The sequence below is a fragment of the Monodon monoceros genome, unplaced genomic scaffold, assembly GCF_005190385.1.
Source record: "Monodon monoceros isolate NGI ecotype Baffin Bay Population unplaced genomic scaffold, NGI_Narwhal_1 Super_Scaffold_11, whole genome shotgun sequence".
Taxonomy (NCBI): domain Eukaryota; kingdom Metazoa; phylum Chordata; class Mammalia; order Artiodactyla; family Monodontidae; genus Monodon; species Monodon monoceros.
The window spans coordinates 68031641-68044655 of NW_021703767.1; the positions used below are offsets into that span (position 1 = coordinate 68031641).

The window sequence follows — 13015 nt, forward strand, 5'->3', positions numbered from 1 at the left end:
CTGTTCTGTAATAACAGCACATTCTCATAGCCATTTCTTTCAGCTGTAGCTGACTTCTCCCAAGGACCAGTTAATAATAGAAATTGATTACAGTTCTCAACCATTGCTGGGACTCGGGGAAGAATTATTGAAGATAGCACTCTTTAGTGTGGAAGGAAAAGTGAGGGCATGAAGAGTGGAAGAGACTGAAGGAACAGAACAGTAGCTGCTTTGCTTCTTTCCTTCATTGCTGAGTGAGTTTGAATCTTTTTGGAGGGTCTCACACATTCTTCTTTACTTTTCCTTGTTTACTCCTCTGTTTTCCTTTCCCCTTCTGACTGCCCTTAACCTGCCTTTTGTTGAAAGGAAAAAGGAGTAGAGAGAGATCACAGAGTTGCTAAATTCTTGTTCTTTTTGTTCGAACTCTGATTTCCAGGCAAAATGTATAAGAATGTGCTTTGTGCTTTTCAGATCATGGAAAACATAATCAGAGAATGTTTGGAAATCACTGAGAGTTTGTCCTTAAACTCAATTGCATTTCCAGCAATAGGAACAGGAAATCTGGGGTTTCCTAAAAACATTTTTGCTGAATTAATCACCTCAGAAGTGTTCAAATTCAGTAGCAGGAATCAACCCACAACTTTACAAGAGGTTTGCTTTCTGTTGCACCCAAGTGATCATGGAAATATTCAGGTACAGTCTTTCTCATTACTCGTTATTTTGGCAACTGAGCCCTAACATGTTCAAGTATCTTCTTGGTCTGATAGGTTGTTTCTTTCATGTATTTTCGTACAGGAAAGTAAAAGAGTAGTGTGGACTAGTTGCAGCACGGCAAATTTCAAGCACATTTTTGGATATAGAAAAAAATTTGACTTCTTATTAAGAAAAATTTGAAACATATGCAAAAGTAAACCAAATAGTATAATGAAATCCCTTGTACCCATCGTTCAGCTTCATAGTTATCAGCCTATGCCCAGTATGTTTCATCTCTATCTCTATTTATTTCCCTTTCTCCCATACTGTTTTTGAAGCAGATCCCATATATACCTTTTACCCATAAACAATTCAGTATTTGTTTTAGACATTAGGATTCTTTTTCAAAAGTAATCTAAGTACAATACTATTTCACACCTAAAAGAAATTGGCAGTCATTCCTTTATTTCATCAATTATCATGTCAGTGTTCACATTTCCAACTGTTTCATAAGTATTTTATTTTGTTTTTATAGCTTGTTGGTTTGAATCAGAATCCAAATAAGGCCCAAATATTGCAATGGAGTTGACATATCCCTTAAACTTCTTCTAATCTATAGAATTTCCTTCCATATGAACATAGAAATTTTAATACATAATATAAAAGCACAGTTGTGGTCCTACAAATAGGAGAATGTCAGAATAAGATACAGCTGAAGGCTCAGCACATCCCCATAGGAGTAAGACGGTTGAGACCAGAAATACCAGAACCATCTTTGGTCACAGAGGGTCCATCAACCAGCTCACGTTTGCTGAACACCAGCTGTGAGTAAGCCTCTGGACTCAGCATTATGGGGGAACAAGAGGCATTTAATATGAGGCCATTATTCCTGCCCTGCAAGTCCTTAGAGTCCAGGAGAGTAGATGATATTAATTGTTTGAAAAGTTCCATGATAATGCAAGAATTAAACAGATTAAGGCTAGCAACCCAAGAGATGTCCATAGATCATTGGACTAACTGAATTTTTAGGTCATACTTAATTTTTTTTCTGGATCTAGACACTACCTTTAAATACTTTGGAAGCAAACAAATCTAAATTCTAATCAGACAGCTAAACCACCTGGGCAAAATATGTGGTCCATTTAGTTGGCCTGCATAACTACAGTCATTTCTAGTCAATAAATGCTTTGTGAACAACCTCCCTATGACTTGCATTGTACAAAGTGATGTGGATTACAGAATGGGTATGTTGCATGTACTCTCCCTCCTATAAATCATAATTACTTTGGGAGCTAAGATTTATACACATAAAATGAACTAGAGACATGAAGTGCTGAGAGTTTTTGAATGAATGGCTGAGTTCATTGTAGGGAAGTGAGTCCTGTGACATGGATCTGAACCCTCGAATCTCACTCTTTCTGTGCATCGTCAGCCTTTGTTATCTTTCCTAAAGATTCAAATTCTGCAAGTATTTTGTAAAGGGATTAGTCTATACAGACATCTTTATTGCCATTGGAAATAGTACTGATTCTCTATACATGGCTGTGACAATTTTTCTAAGACTTTTAAAGACAGTTAAGCTTTGGTCATATTTTCACAAAAATCAGCAAAACTTATTGAAATATTTATAGGTGGAGACTGTAACAGAGGTTGCACACAGCAGCCTATGGTCGGAACATAGCCTTTAGATGTGCTTTATTTGGGCTATTTTAAAAAAATTTGAATCAGTTGCTGGCATTTAAGAACCAAACTTGTCACATAAAACTCCAGATGTCCACTGGGACCTAAAAATTCAAAAGTTCTGGCACCTTGGACATGGATTTCTGCCTGAACAGTTCGCTGTGGCCAAATGGCAGCTCCTCTCTAGTTCTCCAGAGTCAAACCAGTCCACCTTTACACCTGTCCACCTTTACACCTGTAGATCACGTGCCTGGTGCCTGGAGAACCCTGGCTCTGTAGTCTCTCCTGGTCCTTCTCCCATTATTGTCTCAGCCTTTTAGCCAAGATGTTACTTGTTTTTTTTCCAACAAAATTTCCTGTTGCTTGTTTACAAGGAGGAAGAAAGTGATGATTTTGGGGTGTCACTAACCAGGCAAAGAAATGGAATTCCAGCCTCTTGCTGCAAAAACACTACTCCCCTAGCTGTTTCTCTCCTGGTACAAATAAGAAGTTAAAAACTGAAGTGTTTGGGTCCTTGTGATTGTCTTTCTCTTAACACTGTAGTTTTAACAACAACAAAGTATTTACTTTTACTGATTATGAAAGTAATACATGTTCATTGTAGAAACTTTAAACAATAAAAAATGCATAAATTCTTTTAGTTGTATTTCATCTTATCTTCTCTTATATATGTGGACTTTTAAACGTGGTATTATATAATGTAATTTACTATCATTCTTTTTTCATTTAATAGTATGAAATAAGCATTTCCCTATTCCATTAACTATTCTTTGAAAACATAATTTTTAATGGCTGATAAATACTCCAACATATGGACATACTAAAATTTATTTAACCATTTCCCTGTTGGATTTTTAAACTGTTTATTTTTTTCTCAATTACAAATAGTATTGTAGTTACATTTTTGTTCACATCTTTGATAGTTTTCATAGTTTGTATTTACAGAAATAGAATTTATGAATTTTTCATAATGTAAAAATCTATAATGAAAATAAATGATACTCTGAGAATTGTTCTCTCCTAAATATTTGTGCATGTAGGATCAGAAGGTCTGATGAATCAAATTCATTCATCTACAGAGAATTGTAGTGATTAAAACTGTCTTTGTATTTCTAGGCATTCTCAGATGAATTTGCCAGAAGGGCTAATGGAAATTTCATCAGTGACGAAGTTCCCAAGGCTGAAGATACACAAGGTTCAATAAAGCTTTTAAATAGAGAAATTATTTTTAGTTGCTAAATAAGTATTCAGTGTTAAGTGAAAAATGATAGGATAATTTTTATGAAAAAAACAATTTGTGATAAAGAAGATAATAAATTATACTCTATACACCTGAGCATGCAAGACACTGGCCATGTTTATGTGATCTGGGGTGAAAGAGTAGGCAGGCCAGATTATATAATCTGTACAATGGGTCTTTAAGTGGTGATGAGGCTACTATTTTCTAAGGATGATGTGATAAGTGTTTTCAGAAATAGACACATTTAAAGAGATGATACCAACCAAATGCTTCTCCTCTGTCAAAGTTATTTATATTTGAGTTTATCCTATTTGGAGTTTGCTGAAGCTTGTTAAATCTGAATATGTATGTCTTCAGATCTGGGGATTTTTCAGTCATCTCTTCAGATATGTTTTTCTGTACTGGTCTCTCTCGCCTCTCCTTCTGGTGCTCCAATAACATGAATGGTAAGCCTTCTGATAATGTCTCTGAGGGTCTGTTGTTGTTTTTTTTTTTTTTCAGTCTTTTTTCTCTTTGTTCTTCAGATTGGATAATATTTATTAATCTACCTCCAAATTCACTGATTCTTTTCTCTGTCTACTATACTATTGAGCTAATCCAGTGAATTTTTGATTTCAAATATTGTATTTTTAAGTTCGAAAATGTCCATTTGATTCTTATTTTATAGTTTATATTTCTCTGCAGAGACCCCTATTTTTCCATTCATTCCAAATCATATCCATGCATTCAAGTGTGTTTACTTCGACCTCAGGGAGTGTAGTTATAGTAGATGCTTTGAAGTCTTTGTCTGATCATTCCAACATCTGAATCATCTTGGGATTAGCATCTATATTGAGTGTCTTTATCCTTGAGAATTGGTCACATTTTCCTGGTTCTTTGTATGACAAGCAATTTTGGATTATAGAATGGGCATTTTAAACATCGTGTTGTAAGACTTGGGTCCTGTTAAAATCCTCTGGAAAATGGTGCTTGTTTTGTTTGTTTGTTTGTTTGAGCAGGTAGCCAATCAGTTAATGTCATTCTACAAGTTCTGCCTCACTTTCTGTGTGGGCAGTGGTTCCAAGGTCAATTCCATTCTCAAGGCCTTTGCTGTGCAGCTTGGGTCTGCCCCACGTGCACAGCTCTGGGGTGAGCTCAGGGTTGACTCCAGTCATACACAGAACAGGGGGTCACCACTCCAGCGTTCCCCTTACATTCTCTGACTTGCAAAAGCCCATTTTCCAGGTCTTCTGGCCAGAAGCACAAGGTTCGCTCAGAGTTGAAGCTGCCTGTTCTGTTGCCTCATTATTCTGCGTGATCAGGGGTGCCCTTGGGCAAAGCAGAGGGGGTGAGGGTTGGGGGGAGGGGACCAAATAAACAAAAACACAGGGATTTCCCATACACCACATATACACCTTTCAGACCACAAGGCCCTTTTTCCTGATTCTTCTGGACAGAAATACAGAATGTCTTTCAGAGTTTTAGCTCCCTGCGGTGCCACTGTGGAGTTCTGCAACCGGGGCACCTTGGTACAGGGCTGGATTTAAAAAGGAAAAATATGGAAAATAATGAGGCTTCTCTGCCATACTCTTCAGCTCACAGGGACCCACAGTCCCAGTCCTCTGGCCGCAAAGACAGAGATTCTCTGAGAGTTTTGCTGCCTGTTCTCATTGTGTAGTTCTGTAACTAGGGCCATGCTTGGGTCAAAGCTGGGAGAGAAAAGAGGAAAAATTTCAAAACAAAACAAAATGGGAAGCAGCACAGGCTGCTCCTTCCTTTTTTTTTTTTGCGGTACGCGGGCCTCTCACTGTTGTGGCCTCTTCCGTTGCGGAGCACAGGCTCCGGACGCGCAGGCTCAGTGGCCATGGCTCACGGGAGCAGCCACTCCGTGTCATGTGGGATCTTCCCAGACCGGGGCACGAACCCGTGTCCCCTGCATCGGCAGGCGGACTCTCAACCACTGCGCCACCAGGGAAGCCCTCCTTCAAGTTTTGACTCCTTTCCCCAGTCTGCCTGCTGTTGTGCATGTCTCAGTTCTGAGTGGCTTTTTGTATTTGTCCCATGTTTTTACTTGTAGTCAGTGGGAAAGAAAGGCTCAAGTGGGCTAATTCACCTCAGCCAGCAGCAGAAGGCCATGTTTGATATGTATTATATTTTATAATCCTTTTCCAGAAACAGACCATCAGGGGCTCAAGGCCAGGGCCAGGTTAAATGCCAGAGATCCCAGAGAGAGAGAGAGAGAGAGAGAGAGAGAGAGAGAGAGAGAGAGGGAGAGAGGGAGAGAGAGAGAGGGAGAGATGAGAGGGGCACAGGTGAGAACCATGAGACCTACGTCATTCTTGCTGTTGTCGACTTGTTACTGAGTCTATTTTTTTTTCTTGTCAGGTTTATATGGGACTATTTCTAACCCTGATTCAGGAGTGCATGAAATGAAGATTGGGCCCATCATTTTCCAGGTAGCCTCTGGAGATATCACCAAAGAAGAGGCAGATGTGATTGTAAATTCAACATCAAAGGCATTTAATCTCAAAGCAGGTACTTGACTTATGGAATTTTGACTAGTGTAATAGTCACAGTAGAGCCTGTGAAGGAGAGTTCCTATAGCCAAACTGGTTTCTACAACTTTGGCTTATTGCTATTAATTCATCATTTAAAAATTATTTTGACATTGTTTCTCATAATCGGGAACAGCTCTTTTATGAGTTTTTCTCCTTTGTTATCAGAAATACCCAAGTTATAGGGTTCCTTTGATGATGGGGAAATCATTTAGATAATTAGGCACTCATTCTGATCCAGATGTCCTGTAATTTTTTTTATTCATGTGTGTAAACATCTTGCTTTTCTCATGCAGGGGTCTCCAAAGCAATTTTAGAACATGCCGGGAAAAGTGTGGAAATGGAATGTTCTCATCAAGGTAAGGCACAATGCTATCTTTTTGGTTCTAAGTTTTAAGTGAAGACTGAATATGGGAAGCTACGGAGGATGAGGAAAGTTCTGGGATTGGGGAGACAACATATTGATCTTAAAATCATACCTTTTACTAAAGAATTCCAGTTGTAGAGAATTAGAAGTGAAAAGTCATCTCCCAGTTAAAAAGAGAATCGAGAAAGATTCATCAAAGGTAGTATTTCAGGAGTTTCTTATTCACATAAAATGCTTTATCTGCCAATTCAGACATTTTGTTTTTTAAACAATCAAAGAGTGGGTTCAAAGACTAAATCGACATTTCACCAAAGAAGACATGCAGATGGCCAAGAGGCACATGAAAAGATGCTCAACATCACTAATTATTAGAGAAATGCAAATCAAAACTACAATGAGGTATCACCTCACACCGGTGAGAATGGCCATCATCCCCAAATCTACAAACAATAAATGCTGGAGAGGGTGTGGAGAAAAGGGAACCCTCTTGCACTGTTGGTGGGAATGTAAATTGACACAGCCACTATGGAGAACAGTATGGAGGTTCCTTAAAAAACTAAAAATAGAACTACATACGACCCAGCAATCCCACTACTGGGCATAGACCCTGAGGAAAACATAATTAAAAAAGAGACATGTACCACAATGTTCATTGCAGCACTATTTACAATAGCCAGGATGTGGAAGCAATCTAAATGTCCATTGATAGATGAATGGATAAAGAAGATGTGGCACATACATACAATGGAATATTACTCAGCCATAAAAAGAAACGTAATTGAGTTATTTGTAGTGAGGTGGATGGACCTAGAGTCTGTCATACAGAGTGAAGTAAGTCAGAAAGAGAAAAACAAATACCATATGCTAATGCATATATATGGAATCTAAAAAGAAAAAAAAGGTACTGATGAACCTAGTGGCAGAGCAGGAATAAAGACGCAGACATAGAGAATGGACTTGAGGACACGGGGAGGGGGAGAGGGAAGCTGGGACCAAGTGAGAGAGTGGCATGGACATATATACACTACCAAATGTAAAATAGATAGCTAGTGGGAAGCAGCCACATAGCACAGGGAGATCAGCTCGGTACTTTGTGACCACCTAGAAGGGTGGGATAGGGAGTGTGTGAGGGAGGTTCAAGAGGGAGGGGATATGGCGATATATGTATATATATGGCTGATTCACTTTGTTGTACAACAGAAACTAACACAGCATTGTGAAGCAATTATAGTCCAATAAAGATGTATTAAAAAGAGTGGGTTCAGCATCTAATTTTGCATCTTTTTGTCTTGTGTTTCCCAGCTCAAGGGGGCCACAGAGATTATATAATTACCAAAGGTGGATTATTGAAGTGCAAGAATATTATTCACGTCATTGGTGGAAATGATGTCAAGAGATCGGTTTCCTGTGTTTTGCAAGAGTGTGAAAAGCGGAATTACTCATCCGTTTGCCTCCCAGCCATCGGGACAGGTTTGTAGCCTCTGGCTGTCAAGGCTAAATCCCAAGGTGACCAGTTTCCCTTGGAATTGGTGCTGATGGCTAATGTACTTATTGCTGAGTCTACATCAGGGCAGCTTCCTCAAGCGAGGGCAGCCCCCGAGGGAAGGAGCAAAGTCTGTGGATAGTTTAAGTAAAAAAGAGAAAGAAAACTGAAGAGAGTATTGGGATAGTAGACATTTGCTTTCTAATATGGAAGGGAAGGGAGAGGAAGGGAGGGGAAAGGAAAGAAAGTCCATCTCTCATTGCTTTCATCAGCTCCTTTCTCTTTTCCATCCTCTACACATCCCCCATTATTTAGTCTTTGACTTCCCCTCCATCCCCTCTCCATGGAAACATCAGTGCATGGACTTCCGCCTCCCCATGGCCGACTCTTAGACAGCATGGCTGTCCATCTTCTCTTACCTCCTTGACAGTGGGCTGGCCGTGGGGCATTGCGACCTCTCAGTTGCCAGAATCCAGTGGGTTCTAATGGGTCAGAAACTCTCCACCTTCCTCCTTTCAGCTTGCCTGCCTCTTTGAAGTTTCTTATTTTCCTTAAACTACATAATGATTGTATGAGTCTTCATTTACAAGGATGGTGCTTTGGGCTTATCATTTGTAAGGTGATGCTCTTTGAGCTCTTTCCCCAGCAATCTGAGTCATGTGCATTAATCAGGGATTCCTGCTTGGTCTCCTTTAAGAGAGCTGCTCGGGGGAGGCAAATACTCTCAGGCTTGAAGTGGAATGGAGCTGACTGGTCCCAGAAAGAGAAGGCTCAGCACTGGATTAATCATTCCACTGCTCAGGAATCTAAGTCTGAGTGTCTCACACTGGCATTCTAGGCCCTCCAAAAGTTTAGCCTTAATAAACCTAACCATCTTTGTCACTTTCTGGGCCTTCTTCTAATTCTCTTTCCCATACTTTGATTTCTCTTATTTTTCATTCCTCTTAATGTTCCCACATAGAATGTTATGTCTCCTTAGCTCTCTGTTTCTGAAAGTATAATTTATATTCCCTTTATGCTTTCATTCCCCTTGTAGTATCATTCAATCCTAGCAGATTACCCAATGTATTATCTGTCTATCATCTATGTATCCTCTATCTATCTATCATCTATCATTTTCTATGGACACCCACTAATGATTCCCCAGTCTCTATCTCCATCTGCTTTTTCCTCTGAGCTCTTGTCTTGTGTTTCCATCTTAACTTTATTTGTGCCAAGAAAGCAGGCAGCCTAAGGGTGGCACAGACCTTCCCAAGGGAGTCCCTGGGTGGAGTCAAAGAAGAAATAAGGAAATGAGGCAGTTTTAGTTTTGTATAATTATTTCTGGGTTACTGCAAACCTGTTGTTTTTTCTACTGACCTGGTTGCATTGCTGGTCTGCACAAATAAATCAAGGTTAGCAAATTCTCCTTCCTCATCTTCTTTACCTGTCTCTATCACCACCTGAGCAGGCCCTTAGACTAACAGATGGGGAGCTTTCTCCCTTAGTGGTGATTATGAGTTGAATTGAGACTGTGATTGAGACAGTTGCTGGCAGTAAAGGAAGCCCTCTCACTGTTCCTCACAGGCTTGAGGGGAGAGAATGGGTGCTCACTGGTACCTGCAAGTACCCCAAGCTCAAAGCAAACTCCAAACTCCAGTTCATTGTCTTCTCCCCCACACCTGCCCTTCCTCTTATATCCCTGAGCATGTTAAAAACATCACTTTCTATCTACAATCCTTGACTCTACCTTCTTCATCACTCCTATGTGCATTAGTTTATTAATTAGTTTGATTAAATATTTACTGAGTGTCTGCTATGTGCCGGGCACTGAGCTGAGGCAGCGGGGATAGAAAGATGACTAAGAAAAGGGGCACCTGGTGTCCACAAGGGGCACCTGGCCTTCTGTGAGACACAGGCATGTCAACAAACAACTGCAGTGCAACAGGACTTATGAAATACACGTGAAGGTTGTGGGTGGCAAAAGACGGGGAACAAAGGGGCAAGTATAAAGCCAGTTGGCCACTTCGTCCTGCTGACTTTACTTTCTAAATATCTCCTCAATCCCTACAGCCAGCTCTTCATTCTGGCCTCGTCTCTTTGTTCAGCTCTTGTCTTCTGCCTAAACCTTTATTTAAATTCTCCTGTTTAGACCTGGCTCCCTGCTCCAGTGCCTCCTCTACCTACCCCCCTACCTCCCCCATTTATCTTTCTCAAAAACAAACCTGTTCCCCTGAACACGCCAGATTCAACATATCACACTTCTTACACAGTTCTGTCTGGTGTAGCCTTTCCCTCAGGTGTCCATACTTCACCTGTTGAACACCTGTTCATCCCCCCATATCACATCCTCTGTGTCCCAAGTGCTTAGATGATTGAGAGTGAATGAATATATCTGAACATTCCCATTTAAATTCTTCCAGATAGCATGGAATAACTACAGCATTGCAATGGAGAATCTCCCTCTTTCCCTGATCATCTAATAAAAAAAAAAAACCTGCACAAACCTTCTAGGTTAGTTTTATATGGGGATTGTCTACATTCCTACAGTTGTCTCCATAGCCAAGCCAAAGAGGTCTGCTCTCCTTTCTGCAGTAATAGCGGGCACTGTCAACAGGGATAACCCAAGTAGGCCCTTCGTCTATCACACCAAGTTGGCCAGAGGACTTTCACATTGCCCACTCCCCACCCCGCAATGTGACAGCTGCTATTCATATGGAACTGCTTCCATGGCTTTTCGTGAGCCTTTTCAAGGAACTTTTCATGATCTTACCTAGCCAGGAGGCTTGAGAAACAAGATGTGGAGCATGCTTAAAATAGGAAAAGACCTTGCTCAGGTGGCAACCTTGAACCCTGCAGGTCAGCTAAAATCACAGTGACCGTGGGACGAAAAACTTTTGGAGGCTCATGGATAACTTGTATGCAAAGAATTATAGATTATAACAAATAGCTTATGGCTCTAGGTGTCTTACGAAATGAGCTCAGTTTAAATCAGGTCCCCAAAGACATCTGAGAGAATAAGGATATATACGTAATAGTCAAGAAATGACTGAACAAAAAATAATGCTGTTCTCTTTATTTTTTAAATTAATTAATTTATTTATAATTAGCTCTTATTTATTTACTTTTTGCCTGCGTTGGGTCGTCGTTGCCGTGTATGGGCTTTCTCTAGTTGCGGCAAGTGGGGGCTACTCTTTGTTGCGGTGCGTAGGCTTCTCACTGCGGTGGCTTCTCTTGTTACAGAGCACGGGCTCTAGGGCACGGGCTTCAGTAGTTGTGGCATGCGAGCTCTAGAGCACAGGCTCAGTAGTTGTGGCACATGTGCTTAGTTGCTCCACAGCATGTGGGATCTTCCTGGACCAGGGCTCGAACCTGTGTCCCCTGCATCGGCAGGCAGATTCTTAACCAACTGTACCACCAGGGAAGACCTGTTCTCTTTAAAGAGCATGATATTTCAACATACATTAGCATCTTTTGCTTTTTGTGGATCTTTTGAGGACACCAGTGAGCCAAGAAAGGTTAACTGTGCTCTGTAACACAGAGGAACATAGTGAGCTGGGATCAGCTGAATAGAGCAAATAAGATATCAGACACCAAGTTATGTTTCTGGGCCCTTTGTTCATTGTTGGGCTGTTCCTGACATCCTGGAACAAAAACTCCCCGTTACATCTAGGACTTCAAGGGTGTCTGCTGATGCATTTTAGAAAAGTCCATGGTGATGAAAGAGTTGAGGAGTGGGAATTTATTCTGAGAATCAGAATCCCTAATTTATTCCTCAGCCTTCTCCAGTTGGGTCTTCTTTTTCAAATCCAGTTGGATCTTTTTTTTTCCCAATCATTTTTATTATTTGCCTTTCTAGGAAGTGCCAACCAAGACCCAGATAAGGTTGCAGCAGCCATAATTGATGCCATTGAAGACTTTATTCAGAAAGGATTGGTCCAGTCTATGAAAAAAGTTAAAGTTGTTATCTTTCTGCCTCAAGTACTGGATGTGTTTTATGCCATCATGAAAAAAAGAGAAGGATCTCAGGCTTCTCCCCAGCAGTCTATGATGTCTAAAATGACATGTGAGTTGTTCATTTTTATGAAATACATGTTCCTAATATTGATGTCACATGAGAAATAGCTATTTTTCTGGTAGTTTATTAGCTTTTTTCCAGCTTTATGGAGATAGAGTTGACATACATCCCTGTATAAGTTTGAGGTATACAGCATAATGGTTTGACTTACATATATTGTGAAATGAATACCACAATAAGTTTAGTTAGCATCCATCATCTCACACAGATACAATAAAAAGAGAAAGTAAAAAAAGAAAAGAATTGTTTCCTTGTGACAAGCACTCTCTTAACAACTTTCATATCTGTCATATAGTAGTGTTAACTACAGTCATTAAAGAAGGTTTCTGGACCCAGTTCCAATGTGTATGGAGGCTTCCCTGTGCCTATAAGCAATTCTCAGATGCCAGCAGGGTGTCTGAGGATTCAACTCAATTCTGACATCATCTATCCAGAGATGGAATCAGATTCCACAGGTAAAGGGCTCAGTGCCACAAGACTGCCTTCCGCTTCAGATACCAAGCACAAGCCAAATACTGTATATATGGGAAAAATATTTGGTCATCCTGACCAAATATATTTTTTCATATATATATATATATATATATATATATATTTTTTTTTTTTTTTGCAGTATGCGGGCCTCTCACTGTTGTGGCCTCTCCCGTTGCGGAGCACAGGCTCCGGACGCGCAGGCTCAGCGGCCATGGCTCACGGGCCCGGCCACCCTGCGGCATGTGGGATCTTCCCGGACCGGGGCACGAACCCGTGTCCCCTGCATCGGCAGGCGGACTCTCAACCACTGCGCCACCAAGGAAGCCCTATTTTTTCTTATAAATCACAATATTACAGTCATCATTCTGTACATTACATCCCTAGTACTTATTTATCTTGTAATTGGAAGTTTGTATCTTTTGACCACCTTTCTCCAATCTCCTCCCACCCTCACCCCGCTTTACTAGGAGTAATTTATGGTTACTCCTAGTAACCATAAATCTGATCT

General features: G+C 40.5%; 1 protein-coding gene across 2 annotated transcripts in view; it reads left to right on the forward strand.

The window, feature by feature from the left end:
- PARP14 (poly(ADP-ribose) polymerase family member 14) overlaps positions 1–13015 on the forward strand; it is a 46166-nt gene that overhangs the window by 22454 nt on the left and 10697 nt on the right. The window contains exons 1-7 of one of the 2 annotated variants that reach the window (XM_029213943.1): positions 32–233; positions 451–672; positions 3469–3547; positions 5957–6106; positions 6423–6485; positions 7796–7963; positions 11815–12021. In XM_029213943.1, coding sequence (XP_029069776.1) covers positions 454–672; positions 3469–3547; positions 5957–6106; positions 6423–6485; positions 7796–7963; positions 11815–12021 — 886 coding nt within the window. In that variant the 5' untranslated portion in view covers positions 32–233; positions 451–453. Of the gene's footprint in view, positions 1–31; positions 234–450; positions 673–3468; positions 3548–5956; positions 6107–6422; positions 6486–7795; positions 7964–11814; positions 12022–13015 lie in introns of those variants that run through there. The other variant, XM_029213942.1, reaches the window with a different exon arrangement.